At 41.6% G+C, this 21,453-nt stretch overlaps 1 protein-coding gene, 1 long non-coding RNA gene and 1 pseudogene across 3 annotated transcripts in view; 1 reads left to right on the top strand and 2 right to left on the bottom strand.

Annotated features, from left to right (window-relative positions):
* Positions 1–1,517: 1,517 nt before the first annotated feature.
* LOC145537821 (allergen Bos d 2-like) lies at positions 1,518–6,308 on the bottom strand (annotated as a pseudogene). The gene is made up of 6 exons (XR_014076440.1): positions 6,218–6,308; positions 5,513–5,652; positions 5,249–5,319; positions 3,837–3,943; positions 1,724–1,825; positions 1,518–1,554 (listed from the first exon to the last, which is right to left on the bottom strand). The product of XR_014076440.1 is annotated as an allergen Bos d 2-like (transcript).
* A 15-nt stretch (positions 6,309–6,323) lies between these two features.
* LOC145537823 (uncharacterized) overlaps positions 6,324–21,453 on the top strand; it is an 80,822-nt gene continuing 65,692 nt past the window's right edge. The window contains exon 1 of the long non-coding RNA XR_014076442.1: positions 6,324–6,446. This is a non-coding gene — a long non-coding RNA (uncharacterized LOC145537823). The remainder of the gene's footprint in view (positions 6,447–21,453) is intronic.
* Positions 8,942–15,966, bottom strand: LOC145537657 (allergen Bos d 2-like). The gene is given in 7 exon segments (XM_081568512.1): positions 8,942–9,073; positions 12,121–12,157; positions 12,305–12,428; positions 13,405–13,553; positions 15,013–15,066; positions 15,260–15,399; positions 15,886–15,966. Coding segments are annotated over 7 exon segments (717 nt in total).

Genomic DNA, 21,453 nt, shown 5'->3' with positions numbered 1-21,453 from the left:
AGTTTATTGATCAGTTTAGAAATCCAGTAACATCAACAAGAGCACAGGAGATTCATACTAGGAAAGTCATGGGTCATGACTTCCTGGGAGAGAAAAAAATGACAATTTCAAGGAAAAGGTCTATTATCTTCACACGGATGATTGTGACCCATTAGTGCTGTGACGCTGCTCATATTCTTAACTTTGTTTTCTTCTTGAAACATGAAAAAAAAAAAGCACATTGTTGAGCTGATTAGGATTAACGTGATGTTGCTCATAGCATGCAAGAGGAAACAGAAGCAGTGGATGGTGGAACCAGTGGGTAAATTTTCCTACAGCTTTCACAGAAGTCCCTCTGTGAGTGTGGCCATGTGGGGTTGCATAGAAGTATCACCTGGTGAAAGCAGATGTGAGCAACGCTGTATCAGCTCTTATGTTGAGAGTCACTGAGTTACATATTCAGAGGTCTGAGATGTAGGAGACTATATACTGTGTCACCTGTGCGGCTCTCATCTTCTGTAGACTCATTTATCATCATGAATGTGTGGTGGCTGCAAGGTCATTCACTCACAGTGGGATTCACCAGGGGTCATCATATCTCACAGCTTGGGGCTTCACACAGCATCCTCCTCTGTCTTCAGAGCATCTCACTGTGGAGTCTAGACCAGTGTTGTGTTTGGACATTTAAATCCAAACACTTACGGAAGCCCCATCCTTTGCCGCTGGCAAAGTGGACTGTTTTGTTATCCTATTCTTTTCATAAATTAGTTTTTATTGAAACGTCCTTGATTTGCAACGTTGTATTACTTCCAGCTCAGCAAAGTGATTTATTTGTATGTTTGTTGTTGCTGTTTAGTCACTAAGTCATATCCCACTGTTTGTGTCCAATGGACTATAGCTTGCCAGACTCTATCCATTGGATTTTCCAGACAAGAATACTGGAGTGGGTTACCATTTTCTACTCTAAGGGTTCAGGGATAGAACCCACGTCTCCTGTGTCTCCTGCACTGGCAGACAGATTCTCGACCACTGAGTCACCTCCAAAGCCTCAGTTATACATATATGTAGGTAAATGCACACCTTTTAGATTCTTCTTTATAAATTATTACAAGACATTGAGCATAGTTCTCTGTGCTAGCCACTATGTCTTTGTTGTTTATTTAATATATTTTACTGTGTATCTGCTCATCTGAAACTCCTAATTTACCCCTTGCCTGCTTCCCCTTTGGTAACTATTAATTTTGTCTGTGGTTGAGAGTCTGTTTCTGTTTTATGAATGGTTCATTTGCATGATATTTTAGACTCCACATGGAAGTGATACCATGATATTTGGCTTTCCTCTGTGACTTACTTTACTGAGTAAGATCATCTCTAGCTCCATATATGTGGCTACCAATGGCATTATTCCATTCTTTTTCATGGCTGAGTAATATTCCATTGTGTATGTATCCCATTCTTAAAACAGTGAAACCCCTTCCCCCAAAGTGTTAACCTACTGAAAAAAAGCTCAGTGTTGTACGTGTTATGTTTCTACTCACCCAACTGATGTTCTCTGTTCTTATGGAGGACAATCGTCTGTGAAAGAGAAAGAAGAAGGGGAATAATGGCCATTGACATGCGTTTGTTTCCAAGGATTATTTCATAACAGCTTTTTAAAAAGATATCTGTGCCAATGGGAATTTTGAATTGAATGTCCTGGTGGTGTGTTTTCATTTTGGATACTTGTTGTCATCTGGGGCTTTACCTGTTTCGATGACATTATCTATATTTTCATTCGGAATCCCCCTTTCACTGGTCAGCTCCTGATACTTCTGAAGTTCTTCTTGCGTGAAACTGGTTCCTTTGGCTGGATTTCATAGCAAACGGGGCAGAAGAGGTGTGCATTAGAATCTTTCATAGGTTATAGAGTGTCACCTGGCTCCTACCTGTGGAGATGGGTAAGTCTCACCAACACCACTGCCCTCCCCCATCATCTAAACCCTGCTCTCCAGGTACTTTCCTACAGACGTGCCTGAGTGTGCACACAGGTCTTCACCTGTGTCCATGGGGGTAGAGTCCGCATAGTTAACATGTTACCACATTCCAGCTCTCACAACTACTGAGTGAGGTACAGATCATTCAGCTGTGAGCTTAAGCATGCCCCAGTGAGATGCAATTTTTCATGGTACATCGGAGAAGGTCGTGGCAAGTCTGAGACTCAGGATTTTCCCCAACTCTAACGCTTTCTGTCTAGAATTCCACCCCTGTGGTTTGCATGAACGCTCATGAAATGAATGGGGCAGGGGAATGATTTGGAATTTTCAGAAGCACACTGACCCCATTGAGATGGTGCAGGACCATGTGTTCTTTGCCCCACCCCTGATATTTTCTGCCTGCCTTTTGTCTGTGAAAGATTGTAGTCAATGTGTAAGTTTCATCAGAGAATTGCGAATGTCATATAGCAAAGGAAAACTGTCAAAGGAGATGAAATAATAATGTCGTTATGAAGCAGAGACAAGCACCTGCATTTCCCTCCCGAGGGCAGTAGATACTGTTCTGGGTCATATCATGTGAGCTGTCTCACAGATACTGAAACCCCCACCCGCTGGACAAGTTAACGACAGGATGACCAGACTGTAGCCGTGACAGAAGCTGCCACGATCCTGAGAATTGATTTCAAGGAGATGGGACTCTCAACTGTCAATTAACTGTACCTAAAGCAATCATGATGCTGCTGCTCATACCACTGATGACCGATTTCAAAATGACTGTTGGAGCTGACTGCTGTTTTTGCAGGGAGCCCCCTCCCTCTGTCTATAAATCTCTTGTCCCACTGTTTGCCAGTTGTGGGGCGGGGCAGTCAGCCTTCGGACAGAAGCCCACCCTCCCCCCAGTTGCAAGCATCTGAACGAAAGCAGACTTTTCTTTCTAAGAAGCTGGCCTGTTAATTGCCTTTTGAAGGGCAGGCAGCAGGGTCCCACATTTGGTAACCACATCACACATGCTACTGAGGAAAGAACTCATGGTCTGTCATCCTCAAAGAACAGACACAACCCCCACCCATCCCCAATGAGGATGTAACATCAGAGGGGATAAAGCGATGTGGCAGTGAACCCAGGGGATTGGCCGGATGGCAGAATGACTGACATTCCAGACCACACCGCCTCTGCAGTCTTCAGTGTGATCCAGTGATATTTGCAGAGCATTGGGTTCAGGTTCAGGCAGTACTTTTATGATTGTAACAAAGGAGAAAGCATTTGTCGTGGAGATGAATGCAGTCATGGCCGGGACCTGTGAGTTTTCTAAACTCAGATCTAAACCTTGGTTCACTTTGGTGTCAGGACCCAGCAACTTTGTTTGTGTGATACTTGGCAAGGAACTCATGAAGCATCCTGAAATATTTCCTTGGATTTCTGGGATAAGGGTATCTCATTTTTTAAAAAGCCATCTGATAGAATCCCCAGTGGGTACGTTTCTTCATTTTTCTAGCCGACTTTCTATATCCCTGACTCACGTCGCATGAAGCCTGAATTCTCCATGTGAACACACATCTGTTCCAGCGTGCTTCAGATAAGGCGCTGTGCTTAGTTTCTCGGTCGTGTCCGGCTCTTGGTGACGCCATGGAGTAGAGCCCACCGGGCTCCTCGTCCGTGGGATTCTCCAGCCAAGAACACTGGAATGCATTGCTATTCCCTCCTCCAGGGGATCTTCCCGACCCAGGGATCAAACCCAGGTCTGCCCCACTGCGTGTGAGCTCTTGCCCATCTGAGCCGCCAGCCAAGCCCTAATACAAGTTATGTGTGTACCTCTCTCCTTTCTGTAAAAATACTGATCATACGAACACAGCTACTTTGTACTGGGTAAGCGATAGTACGTACCAGAACCTTCAGTTATTTTTGTGATCTTCTTTCGTCATCGTTTTCAAAATAAAATACCAGCATGTTGTCTGATACATGAATGATGTGCAAATAATTGGTACCCGCAACTGTGACAGAGAAAAAAAAAAATCAAACCTCAATGTGATTAACTTCTTTTCATTTGAGCGTGTCTTACTTCACATGCTATTGCCAATCTTCCCTTGGATGGTGAACTGTATCTCGCTGAGATTTCTAGTGATGCGTTGTTAGAACCAGTTAAGACAGCTGGTGAACTAGGAAAGCTTTCTCCACACCCCCTTCTCCTGAAGAGAATGAAGACTTCCAGTCTTCTAGACTGAGCAGTCTGTGAATGATAGAAAGTTGTTTATTGCAACTGTAGTAGGTGTGGAACCTCAGCCATCTCATATGAGCTCACAAGAGCTGACTATTAAATTTTCACGAATTTTGTAACCCAGTTTGCAAGTACAATCATGGTTAGAAAGGAATTCAACAATTTAAATGCATGATATTAAAATGAATGTCAGTACATCATCCTGAGTTATTTCCTAGTACAAGAGGTAATAAAAGAGGTACAAATTAGTCTATTGCGAAATGTTGGACATATATAATCTGAAATGGTTGCAGATTAGATCCTGTGGCTCTGTGTCCGCAGTTGAAATTAAAATAAATGCATCAGACCAAGATTAGAGTGCTCTGCTGTACATTTTTTCCCATAAAAATGAAACATACAGACATTTGATCACTGAATAGAATATTGCAGTACTGACATTAATATTGGAGAATTATTTCCTGTCATTTTCAACTTCAGAGATAGAAATCTATATTAATGCCCCTTTCAAATTATGTATTGATATTCATATTTGAGAATTGTTTCTCCTTATTTTAAGCTATGGAGATAGAAATCTATGCTAAAGTCCATTTCAAATTATGTAAAAATTAGTTTGAAATTTTGGCTGTTATTTTAACTGTTTCCATTTTTGGACTTTAAGTTAATCATGTTCTACTTACTAAACTTGCTAACGAGCAACTTTTAATATTTAAATAATTTATTTAGTCAGAACAAATTTCATCATGTAGGTCAAGTAAAAGCCAAAATTGTGAAAGAGTCGATATTAGCCTAAGTGGGTAATTGCACTTCTCCATGCGCGAGGAACATGAGGAGTCAGTGTTCTGGGGCTTTTTCTCAGAGACCATGAATGGCCACATTCCAACCTTGGACCTCATCCTGGTGTTGTGGGACAGAATTGATTGCTGAAAAATTAAATGGCTTTTCCAAGTTGCATTGGTAATGAGTAGAGGAAATAGTCCACCCATTGAGATATCTAGTTGTTTTGGATGAAATGGAGACTATCCATCCAAACACATTCCATGGTTTGGGGAAGACCACCCATCAGAGAAGCTGGAATACTCACACTCTATGACGTAAACACCTCCCTCTTGTCTCTGTAGCACTTCTGAGAAAAACTGGCATCTCCCATCAATCCTGAAAAGCAAACAGACAAGACATTCCTTCCTCACCATTCACTTCCCGGGGCTTGAGGACACCCTTCCGGGAATAGAGTTCGCACACCCAACTTCACAGCCATGACGCACACCTCTCCCTGTACATTGGACACCGTACCCCATGTCAGAGGTCCGCAGACTCCTTGTTCTCAGCTGAGGAGGATTGTGCTTACTTGACATAAAATGTAAGGGAGAGGTATTGGCAGTCATCAATACATTCAATCTGGCGATTATAACACCTCAGTGGGCCCCCTTCCACAATCTTCTCCTTGTTATCCGCGGCTACGTAAATAGTGCGCCGCTCTCCTGTAACCTAAGAAGGAAGGTCTTCATAAACGTCAGTCAGGCTCTTTTCTGGTTACTCACCGATACCCGGCACTATCCATGCTTCTGCACTTACCACAGAGGAGAAGTGAATTTAATCTTACTAAGCAAAGAGGAGTTCTACCCCCTACCTTGCTGAATAATGTGAGATGAAATCATCTTTCCTATTGGAGCACAAAGCATAGAATTCAGAAATTTTTGCAGACAATTCACAGTTTTTTGAAACAGCTTAAACAATGCCAGTCAAGACCAGGACAGTTTGTAACTTTCTGAGTGTTAGCATGTTAGGCTTTTTTTGTTTGTTTGTTTTACCTACAGATGAATAAGATAAGTGAAAAATACCAAGAACAGACAGAGGGTAATGTTATGTTCATGTAGATACGTGGACCACAGAAGGTGCACATCCTGGTCATCCGTATACACCAAAATATCTCTGTCACATGCACACACAACCTCACACGCACACGTGCACACACATGCGCACGTGCACACACATGCACACACACACAATCAAACAAGCAAGAACTTCTAGCAGATCAGCTCATTCTGGGTACCTTTGAGGGGTCTGTCTCAGCTGGAGTTTCCTGGGCCGCACAAACCAGAGCAAAGAGGAGCGTCAGGAACACAACCTTCATCTTGTAACTCACGTGGTCCTTCTTCTAGAGAAGCTGAGGGTGCCCCAGTTGTTGGAGAGGATGTGAAATGGTTCCACTTTTTATGGGCTCTGTCTCTTGGCGGAATACATGTTGATCAAACAGTGGTTAATCACAAGACCATGGTGAGGTAAGCATAATCTTCTGATATCCTGGTTGGCAGCTGAGCATTTTGGTATTCTGTGCTTCTTATACAACTCCTGGGTTATTCCTTTCACATTGAAGAGGTCTGTTGAAGCTTATTTTCTAAAACTAATGATGGCACCTTTGGTTTGAGAAGATAAATATGTGGTATCTCTACCAGGAATCAGTTATCAGGGCGTTCCTCAGAGGGGTCTATATATTTTTTTTAATATTGAAATTGAAGTATAGTTGATGTACAATATTTTTTGTTACAGGTGTACTGTATAGGTATTCATAATTTTATTTCTCCTTTTGGAGTTATAAAAATATTGGCTTTTTTATTCCCTATGTTGTACAATCTTTATTTTTCAAATAATTTTTGTATGTTATTTATTTTATGCATAGTACTTTGTACCTCTTATTCCACTGCTTGTGTGTGCATTACTGACTTCTTTCCCTCAGCATATTCGTTTGAATAAACATCCATATATTTTTGTAGACTCCTTTCCCATTGACCCTGCATAGTATCATCAGGATATGTTCCACTTTTATCCATTCCAGTGTTGATGGATACATGTTCATAGACAAGATTTTGTAAGGAAGAGAGCCATCTTCTCTCTTGGGTAGAGACTTAGGGGCTCAACTTCTGGATCTCGGTGCCTCTTGATTTTCGATTCCTGCCAACAGGTGACGAGACTTTCCATTACTCCATCCTTGCCAGGACTCAGTATGGTCAGTTGTTTTCATTTCAGAGATTGTATTAAGTGTGTGAGTGTATCCAATTTCAGAAGTAGTTTCCATTTCCTCAATGAATAAAGTGGTGGATTTGCCATTTGTCTGTTTCCTTTGCTAGGTGTCTCTGCAAGTCGCTTGTTCACGACTGTGTGAATTATTTGTTTTTTTAGGCTTTTACCTTTTCTGGATATGAGTCTCTTTTCAGATGGCGATGTGCGAATATTTTTCCCCTGCCACTGGCTTCACTTGTGTTTCCTTAAAGTTGTCCCTCAAAGATGCAAATATTTTGATTGAGGCTTGGTTACTAACATTCTGTTCCCAGTGTGGGATCCTGCTTGGTTTAGATTCTAATCAGTAACCGCCTAGTCTGTGGTCACAGAGTTTCCGCCTGTGTTTTTCCTCTAGAGTCTTTCTTGCTTTGGGTCTTAAGTACACGTCTATGAGTCTCTCTGTGTGAGTTGTAAAGCGTGGAGCGATGAAAGGGTTGAAGCTCTTTATATTTTTTTTGGCATATGAATTCCCAATTTCTCCAGCAGTCCTCCTTATAAGATAATTATGCTCTTCTGAATTTCCTTTGTAACTGTATCCAAAATCTATGCCTGTATAGTCCTGTCCCTTCCCCATGAGCAGATTTGGTTGTGTTTTGGTTTGTGTTTCCCCATTCTTGGTCCTTTTTGGGGGCAGTGTTAGACACAGTTGGAACATGAAGACCGTATGACTAGCCTTCAACCAGTTTGTGTCAAAAACCAAGTGTTCACGGTTCACAAGCTTGTGAAAATAGAATTTTCATCCGTTTATGGATCATTGCTGCTGCTGCTGCTAAGTCACTTCAGTCGTGTCTGACTCTGTGCGACCCCATGGACAGCAGCCCACCAAGCTCCTCTGTCCACAGAATTCTCTAGGCAGGAATACTGGAGTGGGTTGTCTTTTCCTTCTCTTTCTGGATCATTAGAGCAGTGCATATTTCTGTTGATTTTCACAAACCGTGTCTGAAATAGCAAGACATTAGTTTTGCTACATTTTGGAGCCAAAGGAAATAATCCTTGAGTAAATGCTGGCTGCAGAGTTCTCAACATAAGCCGATACTCGGTTTCAAAAAACCGTAAGGATTTAATTGACTTAAGTTCTACTGTTGTTTTTTTTTTTTTTTTTTTTTTGATATGCTTTTTCCTGTTTAGTGATAATTACCTTAGGAGCTCCTGTGATTTAAAGAAATATGTAATGAACAGCATGGTGACTATGACAAATAGGATTGCACATATATCTGTCAGTGATTTAGAGCAGAACTTTTAGGTGTTTTTATCTCATACACACACAGACACACACACACAGGGTAAAATGAGTAACAGATGTGTTAGTTAACTTGTGTCTTATGTAAATCACCAGTGACGGTTTTTCTTCGACTCTGCCTTCCTGCTCTTTATCTCCCTGCAATCTTCTAAGCGTTGGTGTATATCCACGCTGATTAAACTTAATCCACTTGTGATAGAGGACCCCTCTTCCCCAGGGTTTGATATATTGTCAGTTGGATAAAGATCCCTGAAAATAATTTCCCAGATAAAAATTTTTTAATGGTTCATATTTCCTGCCTGGTTCCTAATGTTCTTTTCATTATTCAGATGGCAACAGTTTCTCTGAGAATTTTTAAAAGTCTTTTAGTGGTGTATCTCCGTGGTCACACTTCTTATAACTTGTGCTGTTTTTTTTTTTTTTTTTTTTTAATTTTACAACACACGCTGGGTCTTGGTTGCGGTGTTGTGCCTTTCGCTAGTGCTGGACGGAGGGCTTGTCCTTGTGACGGTTCTCTTGTTCGGGCTCTGGAGCACAAGCAGAGTAGATGAAGTGCATGGACTTGGTTGTGGTACAGCAGGTGGGATCCTCCAGGATCAAGGATTCAATCTGTGTCCCTTGCATTGGCAGGTGGATTCTGAACCACCGGACCCTGGGGAAGTCCCTCTGCTCAGTGATTTTTTTTTTTCTGTTTCTTAGTTTTAATTCTTGTTTTAGTGGCTTCCTTGGGTGAGACCTAAGTGAGCATAGCTTCATTCGTTCCGGGGCTATTAGTGGTCATCCTCCACTCTTCCCCAGAAGCAATACTGGACACCTTCCAACCTGGTGGGGGGTCGTGTTCAGTATCGTATCTGTTTGCCATTTTACACAGTTTGTGGGGTTCTCCCAGCAAGAATACTGGAGCGGTCTGCCACTCCCTCCTCCAGTGGACCACGTTCAGTCAGAACTCTTCACTGTGACGCGTCTGTCTTGGGTGGGCCTACACGAAATGGCTCATAGCTTCCCTGAGCTATGCCAGCCCCTTCAGCACACAAGGTGTGATCCATGAAGGGAGTATAGCCTATTCGTCAACCGCTATTGTTCTGTTTTCTGTCAACAACTCGAGTTAACGGACACCTATATGTTGACCTTGGAGACCAGTGTGCGGTGGGAACGTGCATTCAAACTGCACGCAGCTTGCAGTGAGCCTTGGCAGGGTCCGTGCCCAGTGCCCTATTCAGTCTTTCTTCTCACTCCACAGCCGTTCAGGTGCACCCAGCCTTCCACATCCTTACGAGCCTACCAGAGGTCTCCAGAGTGGTCTAGCACGGCCTCATCTTTCCCATCCCCCTTACACATCTTTCCTGGTCTTTTGTCTAGTCCAGTGTCGTGACCTCTGGGGTACCCATGATGCTCGTTTTGCCCATTAGTAGGCACGAGTCAATGACTATTACTTTGAAAAATGTCTGATGAGGAACTTCTAAGCAGAGCCTTAGGTAACTCAGCACCTGCATCAGCAGCAAGGCCTCTGCTCCTGGGGTTTGAGCTGCAGAGTAGCACCCCCTGGTCGAACCCCACAGACCCCATGCTTTGTAAACACCATCAGGGCTCTGGCTTTACTAAACACTGTTCACTTTTCTTGTATGTGTGTGTGTGATCAGTTGATAAATCGTGCCTGACCTTTGTGACCCCATGGACTGTAGCCTACCAGGCTCCTCTGTCCATGGGATTCTCCAGGAAAGAATACTGGAGGGAGTTTCCATTTCCTTCTTCAGGGGAGAAGCCATGTGAGACTGCATTCTGCAACATCCTCGCCACCTCCTGCAACCCCACAGCAGATGAACACTGCTTGACACCATCATTGAGTTGTTTTCAGGTTCCACTTAGGACAGCTCAGATGAACGTGTCTGACCAACCAGTCCCATTTCTCTTGTGACATCTGATCGAAACCTCATTTCGCCATATAAAACTACTTTCTGTGGTGTATTCTCTCATCTAGCAGAAACACCTGCAGGATTCACACCATGCATCGTAAACAGTTATTTCCTCCTTCGTTGTACACTCGATTTTATGCGTGGTTGAATTTACATGTTTTGAGTGTTAGCAAACACAGAACCTTTGTTCACTACACATATGTGCTTTAATCAATTTATTTATCAGTTTAGGAATCTAGTAACATAAGCAAGAGCAGAGGACATTCATAGTTGGAAAGCCGTAGATTCAGGGTCATGATTTCCCGGGAGAGAAGAAATGATGATTTCAAGGAAAAGGTCTTCTGTCTTCATATGTGTGATTAGGACACATTAGTACTTTGATGCTGCTCGTATTCTCACTTCATTTTTTTCTTTTAACATGAAAAAAAGTAATACATTGTTGAGCTGATTAGGATTAATATGATATTGGCTGTAGCATGACAGAACATAGAAGCAGTTGCTGATGGAAGCAGTGGGGAAATTTTCCTACAAGACACGTTTCACAGAAGTTCCTCTCTGTGTGTACCCCTGGGGGTTCCATGGAATTGCCACCTAGTGAAACTAGCTGTGAGCAGTCCAGTATCAGGTCTGATATTGAGAGTTACTAAGCTATGTATTCACAGCTCTGAGATGTAGGAGATTATATGCTATGTGACATGTGCCACTTACATCTTCTGTAGTCTGATTTATCCTCATGCACGTGCGGTGGCTGCAAGGTCATTCATTCACAGTGGGATTCCCAAGCGATCATCCTGTCTTACAGCTCAAGGCTTCACACCACCTCCATTGTCCTTAAAGCGTCTCACTATGGATTCTAGACCAATGTCAGGGTTTAGATATTCTAATCCAAAGACTAAGGAAGCCCAAGATTTTCACACTGACAAGGTGAAGTATTTTGTCATCCCATTTATTTTTAAATTAATTTTTATTGACATGTAGTTGATGTTCAGTGTTGTGTTAGTTTCAGGTCTAGAGCAAAGTGACTCATTTATACATTTGTTGTTGTTTTATCGCTATGTTGCGTCCCACTCTTCTGTGACCGTATAGAGTATAGAGTCCCAGATTCCTCTGTTCATTGGATTATCCAGGCAAGCATCCTGGTGGGGGTACCATTTCTTATTCGAAGGATCTTCCTGACCCGGGGATAAACCCACGTCTCCTGTGTCTCCTGCATTGGCACACAGATTCTGGAACTCTTGAGTCACCTGGAAAGCCCTCAGTTACATATATATATTTAGGTATGTGTATACCTTTTGTCATTCTTCTTTTTAAAGTTATTAGAAGATATTGAGTATAGTTCTCTGCTCTCCCCAGTTTGTCTTTGTTGTTTATTTTATATATTTTAGTGCATCTGCTCGTCTCAAACTCGTATTTACCCCTTGCTGGTTTCCCCTTTGATAACCATTAATTTTGTCTGTGTTTTAGTCGTCTCTGTGTTTTATTGCTTTATTTGAACCATATTTTAGATTCCACATGGAAGTGATAGCATACGATATTTGCCTTTCTCTTGCTGAGTTACTTTACTTAGTAAGATCATCTCTAGCTTCATCCATGTTGCTGCATCTGGCATTATTTCTTTCTTTTTCATGGCTGAGTAATATTCCATTGTGTATGCATCCCATTCTTAAAGCAGTAAGCCCCCCTCCCCAAAAGTGTTAACCTACTGAGAAAAAAATGTGTTGTATGTGTCATATTTATACTCACCTGACCGCTGTTCACTGTTCTTATGGAGGACAGTTGTCTGTGAAAGAGAGTGAATAAGGGGGAAAATGACCATTGACATGCCTCTATTTCAAAGGATTATTTCCAAACAGCTTTTATTAAAGATATCTCTGCCAATAGGTAATTTGAATTGAATAGTCTAGTGATGTGTTTTCATTTTGGATACCTGTCATCGTCTGGTGCTTTACCTGTTTTGATGACATTATCTATATTTTCATTTGGGATCCCCCTTTTGCTGTTCAGTTCCTGATACTTCTGAAGTTCTTCTGGAGTCAAACTGGTTCCTTTGGCTGGATTTCATAGCAGACAGGGCAGGAGAAGTGTGCATTAGAATCCTTTATGGGTTGTAGAGTGTCATGTGGCTCCTACCTGTAGTGATCAGTAAGCCTCACTAACACCACTGCCCTCCACCATCAGCTAAACCCTGGCCCCCAGGAAGTTTGCTACAGACGTGCCTGAGTGTGCACACAGGGTCTGTGGGGGTGGAGTCCCCGTAGTTAACATCTTAGCAGATTCCAGTTCAGAGAACTCCTGAGTGAACTACTAATCATTCAGCGGAGACCTTAAACATCCCCCTAGGAGATGCAGTCTTTCATGGTACATCAAAGAAGGTCAAGGCGGGTCTGAGACTCAGAATTCCTCCCAACTCTTATCTCTTCCTGTCCACTCTGTCTACATTCTAGAAGTCCAGCCCTGGGGTTTTCATGAACCCTTATGCAATGAATGGGTGCGAGAATGATGGGGAGGTTTCAAAACCACACTAATCCTAGTGAGACGGAACAGGAGCCTGTGTTCCTTGCCCCACCCACCATGTTTTTGGCCTGCCTTCTGTCTGTGAAATGTTTAAGTCAAAGAATAAGTTTAATCAGAGAAATGAGAATGAGGAAAAGCAAAGGAAAACAGTCACAAGAGACCAAATAATAATATTGTAGTCATGAAGCAAAGACAAGGACCCGTAGTTCCTCCCCAAGGACAATAGATATTGTTTTGGGTCATATCCTTTGAGCTCTTTGCTACCACATGGACTGTAGCCCGCCAGGCTCCTGTGTCCATGGGGATTTTCCAGGGAAGAATTCTAGAGTGGGTTGTTATGCCCTCCTCCATGGGATCTTCCCTACCCAGGGATCAAACCAGGCCTCCACATTGGATGTGGGTTCTTTCCCATCTGAGCCACCAGTGAAGCCCTATTATAAGGTGTGTGTACCTGTCTCCTTCGTATAAAAATACTGATCATACGAGCTCATCTACAGAAGCTACAGTACTTACCAAGACCTTCAGTCATTTTTGTGAACTTCTCTCCATCATAATTTTCAATATAAGTTACCAGCGTGTTGTCCGATACATGAATCACTTCAAAAGTATTTGTACCCTAGACTGTGACGGAAAAAAATAATTCAAACTTCAGTATGATTAACCTCTTTCCTCTTCAGTTGAACGTGTCTTATTCTTCACACGCTCTCTATCGTCTGTTTTCCCTGTGATGGTAAACTCTGTCTCGATGACATTTCTAGTGGTGTGTTGTTAGAACCTTTTAGACAGCTAGAGAAGTAGGAAAGCTTTCTGTACACACCCCTCTCCTGAAGATCATTAAGACTTCCAGCCTTCTATACTGGGCAGTCTGTGAACGACGGCAAAGTTGCTCGTTGCAGCTAGAGTATTTGTTGAACCTCAACCAACTCATACCCGCTCACAAGAGCTGATTGTTACATTTCCAGGAATTTTGTCACCCAATTTGCGAGCACAGTCATGGTTAGAAAGGACTTCAAAAGAATTAAATGAATCTTGGTAAAATAAAATTTACTACATAATCCAGAGTTATTTCTTAGCAAAAGAGGTAACAAAAGAGGTACAAGTTAGTCTACTGCCTAATGTTGGGCATATATACCCTTTAATGATTGCAGATTAGATTCTGTGGCAGTTGAAATTAAAACAGTTGCATCAGGCCAAGATTAGAGTGCTCTGTTGTATATTTTTTCCATGAAAATGAAATCCATGGATATTTGATCACTTAATGTAATGTTACAGTGTTGATATTACTATTTGAGTATCATTTCCTGTTATTTTCAACTGCAGAGATAGAAATCTATGTTAGTGCCCCTTTCAACTTCGTATTGATATTATATTTGAGAAATATTTCTTGTTATTTCAAGGTGTGGGGATCGAAGTCTATGCTAAAGTCACTTTCAGTGTATGTAAAAATTAATTTGAAATATTTGCTCTTATTGGGAAGTGAAGTGAAAATCACTCAGTCGTGTCTGACAGTTTGCAAACCTTGCCTGTCACCCATCAGACTCCTGTGTCCATGGGAGTCTCCAGGCAAGAATACTCGAGTGGGTAGTCATTTCTTTCTCGAGGTTACTTTCCAACCCAGGGGTTGAACCTGGGTCTCCTGCATTGCAGAGCTCTTATTTTAGCTGTTCTAATTTTGGGGCTTGAAATTAATCATGTTCTCCTTACTACACTTACTAATAAAGAACTTTTAACATTTAAAGAATTTCTTCATTTTAAGCAAATTTGATCATGTAGGTGAAATAAAAGATATAAAAAGTTTTGAAATAGTGTTTATAATCTTAAGTACGTTTACACACTTCACCATGCCTAGTGTACATGTATAATCACCGTTCTGGTGCTTTTTCTGAGACCATCAATGGCCATATTCCACCCTTGGACCTCATCTTGGTGTTGTGAGACAGAATTTATTCCTGAAAAATTAAATCGCTTTTCCACGATTGCATTGGTAATGAGGAAACAGTCCAGCCATCCAGATATCTAGCGGTCTTTGCTTGGAACTGAGGCTATCCAACTGAACACGTTCCATGGTTTTGGGAAGACAGCACATTGGAAAAGCTGGAATACTCATTCTAAGACGTAAACATACCTTCTTTTCTCTTTGCCACTTATGTGAGCAACAGGCATGTGCCACCAACCCTGAAAAACCAATAGACAAGACATTCCTTCCTCACCATCCATTTCCCAGCACTTGAGGACACCCTTCTCTGAATAGAGTTTGCACCCTCAACTTCACAGCCATGACCCACACCTTTCACCGCACATTGGAGCCTGGACCCCATGTCTGAAGTCAACAGTCTCCTTGCTTTCCGTTGAGGAAGATTGTGCTTACTTGATATAGAATGTAACGTCGAGGGTTTCGCAGTCATCGATACATTCAGTCCGACGATAGTAACCCCTCAGTGGTCCCCCGTCCACAATCTTCTCCTTGTTATCTGCGGCTGCATAAACGGTACGCCACTCTCCTGGAATCTAAGAAGGGAGGTCTCCATAAGCATCAGTCAGTATCTTTTTTGGTTACTCACCAGTACACAGCACCACCTTTGCTTCTGCATTTTGCACAGAAGAGAAGTAAATTCCACCTTATTAAGCAGAGTTCTACCCTCTACCTTGTTGAGTATCATGACTTGAATTCATGACTCCTATTGGAGCAGAGAGCGTAGAATTCAGGGGTTTTTCTGAAATAAAACAGGTCATGACAGGTCATGACTCTCTGAATGATAGCATGCTAATTTTTTTTTTTTTTTAACATATAGACAAATAAGATGAAGAAAAAAATAAAAGAATGGATAGACAAAGGGTTGTATTTTGCTCAGGTAGTTACGTGGACCTGGTATGTATACAATGTGATCATGCATATAAATGAGCTTATCTCTTACATGTACACAAAACAACCACACACACACACACCAACTCAAACAAGCACAACCTTCTAGAAGATAACCTCCTCCTGGGTACCTTTGAGGGGTCTATCTCAGCTGGAGTTTCCTGGGCACCCCAAACCAGACCAAAGAGGAGAGTCAAGAACACAGTCTTCATCCTGTGACTCGTGTGGTCTTTCTTCTAGGGAAGCTGAGCGCATCCCAGTTGTTGGGGAGGTTGTGAATTGGTTGCACTTTTAATAGGATACGTCTCTTGGCAGAATACATAATGATCAAACAGTAGTTAATCACACGTTGTGGTTACATAGACGTCATCTTCCGATATCCTGGATGGCAGCTGAGCTTTTTTAGCATTCTGTGGTTCTTATAAAGTTATTTATTTTTAGAGAAGCTGCAGTGGATCTGGACATTAAATCTTCAGAGTAAATAACTCATAGAACACTTGAGATATTTCCAGGACAGTGATATTTATATTCTCGTCCATCCTCAAACAGTCCACATATCCTCAACCTCTGTGTTATTTCTTTCACATTGAAGAGGTCTGTTTAGGCTTATTTTCTAAAAGTACAGATGGCACTGTCCGGTTTAAGAAGATAGATATGTGTTGTCTCTACCAGGAATCAGTTATCAGGGCATTCCTCAGTGTGGTCTGTATTTTTTTTATATTGAAATTGAAATATAGTTGATGTACAGTATTTTTTGTTACAGGTATACCATATAGGCACTCATAATTGTATTGCTCCTTTTGAAGTTATAAATATGTGGGCTTTTTTATTGCTTTATGTTGTACAATATATATTGATACATTATTTATTTTAACATAATTGTTTGTACCTCTTATTCCACTCTTCTTCTCTCAACCTACCACTTTTCTTCACCCCACTGGTCACCACTATTTTCTTCTCTGTTATCTTTTTTGTTATATTTTAGAGTATGTTTTATTTTTTATTTTGCACATATAAGTGGAATAGAACCCTTTGCCTATCTGCTCTGTTATTTTTTCTTCCTCTTATTTGTCCGTAGGTTAAAAAACTTGCTATCATTCATAGAGTCAAGAACTATCACAGTCATTTGCCATGATATCATACAATATTTGTCTTTCTCCATCTGACTTATTTCACTTAGCATAATACCCTCAAAGTCCATCCACGATGCTCTAAACTTCACATATTCATGGTTGCCAAGTATTCCACTGATTTGTGTATGGATATACACACATAGGTGTGTGTGTGTATACATATACAGATGTTCATGCTGAATTTAGAAAAGGCAGAGCAACAAGAAATCAATTGCCAACATCCATTGGATCATTAAAAAAGCAAGAGAGATCTAGAAAAGCATCTGTGTGTGTGTGTTGGTTCCTCAGTCATGTCCGACTCTTTGCGACCCCACAGATTGTAGCCTGCCAGGCTTCTCTGTCCATGGAATTCTCCAGGCAAGGATCCTGGAGTGGATTGCCATTCCCTTCTTCAGAGGAACTTCCCAATCCTGGGATAAAACCCTGGTCTCCTGTATCATAGGCAGGTTCTTTACCGTTTGAGCTACAGGAAAGTTCATCTATTTCTGCTTTATTGACTGCGCTGAAGAGTTTGACTATGTGGATCACAACAAAATGTGGAAAATTCTTCAAGAGAAGGGAATACCAGGCCACCTTACTTGCTTCCTGAGAAATCTGTATGCAGGTCAAGAAGCAACAGTTAGAACTGGACATAGAACAACAGACTGGTTCCAAGTTGGGAAAGGAGTACATCCAGGCTGTATATTGTTACCCTGTTTATTTAATGTGTATGCAGAATACCTTATTTGAAATGCTGGGCTGGATGAAGCTCAAGGTGGTATCAGAATTTCCTGGAGAAATTTCGATAACCTCAGATATGCAGAAGACACCACCCTTATGGCAGAAAGTGAAGAGAAACCAAAGAGCCTCTTGATGAAAGTGAAAGAGGAGACTGGAAAAGCTGTCTTAAAACTCAGCTTTAAAAAAACTAAGATCCCAGCATCTGGTTCCATCACTTCATGGCAAAAAATGGGGAAACAATGGAAACAGTGAGAGACTTTATTTTCTTAGGCTCCAAAATCACTACAGATGGTGACTGCAGCCCTGAAATTAAAGATGCTTGCACCTTGGAAGAAAAAGCTATTACCAACCTAGACAGCATATTAAAAGGCAGTGAGACTACTTTGCCAGCAAAGGTCCATCTACTAAGTGCTGTGGTTTTTCTGGTAGTCATGTATGGATGGAAGAGTTGGACCATAGAGAAGGCTAAGCACTGAAGAATTGATGCCTCTAAACTGTGGTGCTCGGATGACTCTTTAGAGTTCCTTGGACTGCAAGGAGATCCAACCTGTCAATCCTAATGGAAATTAGTCCTGAATATACATTGGAAGGACAGATGCTGAAGGTGAAACTCTAGTAATTTGACCATGATGAGAAGAACTGATTCATTGGAAAAGACCCTGATTCTGGAAAAGATTGAAGGCAGGAGGAGAGGGAGACAACAGAGGATGAGATAGTTGGATGGCATCACTGACTTGATGGATGTGAGTTTGAGCAAACTCCGGGAGATGGTGAAAGACCGGGAAGCCTGGCTAGCTGAAGTCCATGGTGTTGCAAAGAGTCGGACATGACTGAAGGACTGAACTGAACTGATGTGTGTGTGTGTGTGTGTGTGTGTGTGTGTGTGTGTGTATACACATACATATATATATATATACATACACATGCACAAATGTCCTATACCTTCTTTGGGCTCCCAAGGTGGTGCTACTGGTAAAGAATCCACCTGCCAAGGCATGAGATGGGTGCAGATTCCATCCTTGAGTTGGGAAGATCCCCTGGAGAAGGGTATAGCAGCCAACTTCAGTATTCTTGCCTGGAGAATCTCATGGGCAAGGAGCCTAGCGGGCTACAGTCCCTGGGGTCACAAGTGTTTTACATGACTCAGTGACTAAAGCATCATCACCATGGTTTCTTTATATATTTTATTTAATTTTAATGAAAAATTTTCAACAGGACCCAATTTTCATCTTCTACCCCACTCAAGGATCCCTCCCAAACTCATCTCTCCAATTTAATTTTGCCTTTAGGGTATAACTTACTCTCACTGCAGCGTATGAGATTTCTGCCTTACATGCAGCCCCTGACACTGAGATCCAGGTTCTTTGAACCACCTTCCTGCCAGTCCACGCGCTATGCAAACTAGATTAAAGAACCTATGGGCAGCCACTCTCTAAATGACACTCACTTGGGCAGTTTGCTTCCAGGATGACACCAGCACTATGATGATCATCAGTTCAGTTCAGTTGCTCAGTCGTGTCTGACTCTTTGCGACCCCATGGACTGCAGCACGCCCCCCAGGCCTCCCTGTCCATCACCAACTCCCAGAGTTTACTCAAATTCATGTCCATTGAGTTGGTGATGCCATCCAACCATCTCATCCTCTGTCGTCCCCTTCTCCTCCTGCCTTCAGTCTTTCCCAGCATCAGGATCTTTTCAAATGAGTCAGCTCATCGCATCAGGTGGCCAAAGTATTGGAGTTTTAGCTTCAACGTCAGTTCTTCCAATGAATATTCAGGACTGATTTCTTTTAGGATGGACTACTCAGCTTTCTTTTTAGCCCAACTCTCACATCCATACATGACTACTGGAAAAACCATAGCCTTGACTAGACGGATCTTTGCTGGCTCAGTAATGTGTCTGCTTTTTAGCATGCTATCTTGCTTGCTCATAGCTTTTCTTCCAAGGAGTAAGCGTCTTTTTATTTCATGGCTGCAGTCACAATCTGCAGTGATTTTGGAGCATATACTAAATAACGCCTACCACTGTTTCCTCTGTTTCTCCATCTACTGGCCATGAAGTGATAGGGCCAGATGCCATGATCTTCGTTTTCTGAATGTTGAGTTTTAAGCCAACTTTTTCACTCTCCTTTTTCACTTTCATCAAGAGGCTCTTTAGTTCTTCTTCGCTTTCTGTCATAAGGGTGGTGTCATCTGCATATCTGAGGTTATTGATATTTCTCCCAGCAAACTTGATTCTAGCTTGTGCTTCATCCAGTCCAATGTTTCTTATGATGTACTCTGCATAGAAGTTAAATAAGCAGGGTGACAATATACAGCCTTGACATACTCCTTTTCCTATTTGGAACCAGTCTGTTGTTCCATGTCCAGTTGTAACTGTTGCTTCTTCACCTGCATGCAGGTTTCTCAAGAGACAGGTCAGGAGATTGGGTAGTCCCACCTCTTTCAGAATTTTCCACAGTTTATTGTGATCCACTCCTCAGTTTTCTGGCACAATAGATGATTAATTGGTATTCTTTAGAATTTTTCAAAAGTTGACAAATCTGTTGTGTGTTTATGGCTTTTGTCCCTCAGCATCTTCGTTTGAGTAAATACTTATATTTTTTGTAGATCCAGTCCCATTGGCCCTGCATAGTATCTTCAGGATATGTTCCATTTTTATCCTTTGCCGTGTTGATGGATCCATGTTCATCAACAAGTTTTTCTAAGGAACTAAGCTGTCTCTTTGGCTGGATAGTCATTTAGGAGTGGAGCTGGTGGATCTCAGCACCTTCTGATTCTTGATTCCTGCCAACAGGAGATGAGAATTGCTGTTGCTCCATCCTGGCCAGCATTCAGTGTGGTCAGTTGTGTTCAGTTTGGATATTATAATAAGTGTGTGATCAAATGCAGTTACAGTTGTAATTTCCATTTCCTTAATGAGTAAAGAGGGGTGATTTCCATATCACCCCTTTGTGAAGTGTGTTTGTGACGTGTCTCTGCAAGCCATTTGCTCATTCCTGCGTGGATTAAGGTTTCATTTTTTATGAAGTTTGTAGGTTTTTAAGATATTCTGGGTATGAGTCCCTTTTAAGATAGAGATGTGCCAATATGTTTCCCCCATTACTGTCTTCTCTTCTGCTTCCTTAAGATTGTCCCCCAAAGATGTAAATATTTTGATTGAGGCTTGGTTATTAATATTCTGTTCCCAATGTGAGATCCTGCTTGGTGTATATTCTAATCAGTTACCGCCTAGTCTCTGGCCACAGAGTATCCACCTGCTTTTTACCTCTAGAGGCTTTCTTGCTTTCTGTCTTGCATATAGGTCTACAAGTCTCTGTGTTACTTGTAAAACATGGAGCAATGAATGAGTTGAAGTTATTATTTTTTTTTTTTTTTGTCAAATGAATTTCCAATTTCTCCAGCAGTTTTCCCTCTACGGTAATTATTTTACTGAATTTCCTTTGTAACTATATCCAAAATCTATTTGTATATTCCTGCACCTTCCCCAAGAGCAGGTTTCGTTGGGTTTTGGTTAGAATTTCCCCACTCTAGATTCCTTCTTCTGGGCAATGATAAAAGACAGTCAGAGGATGAAGGTCATATGACTAACCCTCAGCAAGTTTGTGTCAACAGCAAAGTGTTCACACTTCACAAGCTTGTGAAAATAGAATTTTAATCGATTTATGGATCATTAGAGCGTTGTATGTATGTTTTGATTTTCACAAAGGGTGTCTGAAATAGCAAGACATTAGTTTTTCTGCATTTTGGAGCCAAAAGCAATAATCCTTGAGTAAATGCTGGCTGCAGAGTTCTCAACAGAAGCAGATATTTGCTTACAAACATAAGGCTTTAATTAAGTTCTACT

The sequence above is a fragment of the Giraffa tippelskirchi genome, chromosome Y, assembly GCF_054371585.1.
Source record: "Giraffa tippelskirchi isolate mGirTip1 chromosome Y, T2T-mGirTip1v1.2.pri, whole genome shotgun sequence".
NCBI classification, from domain to species: domain Eukaryota; kingdom Metazoa; phylum Chordata; class Mammalia; order Artiodactyla; family Giraffidae; genus Giraffa; species Giraffa tippelskirchi.
The sequence above is the reverse complement of the archived record's forward strand: the minus strand, read 5'-3'. Positions and strand labels throughout refer to the sequence as shown.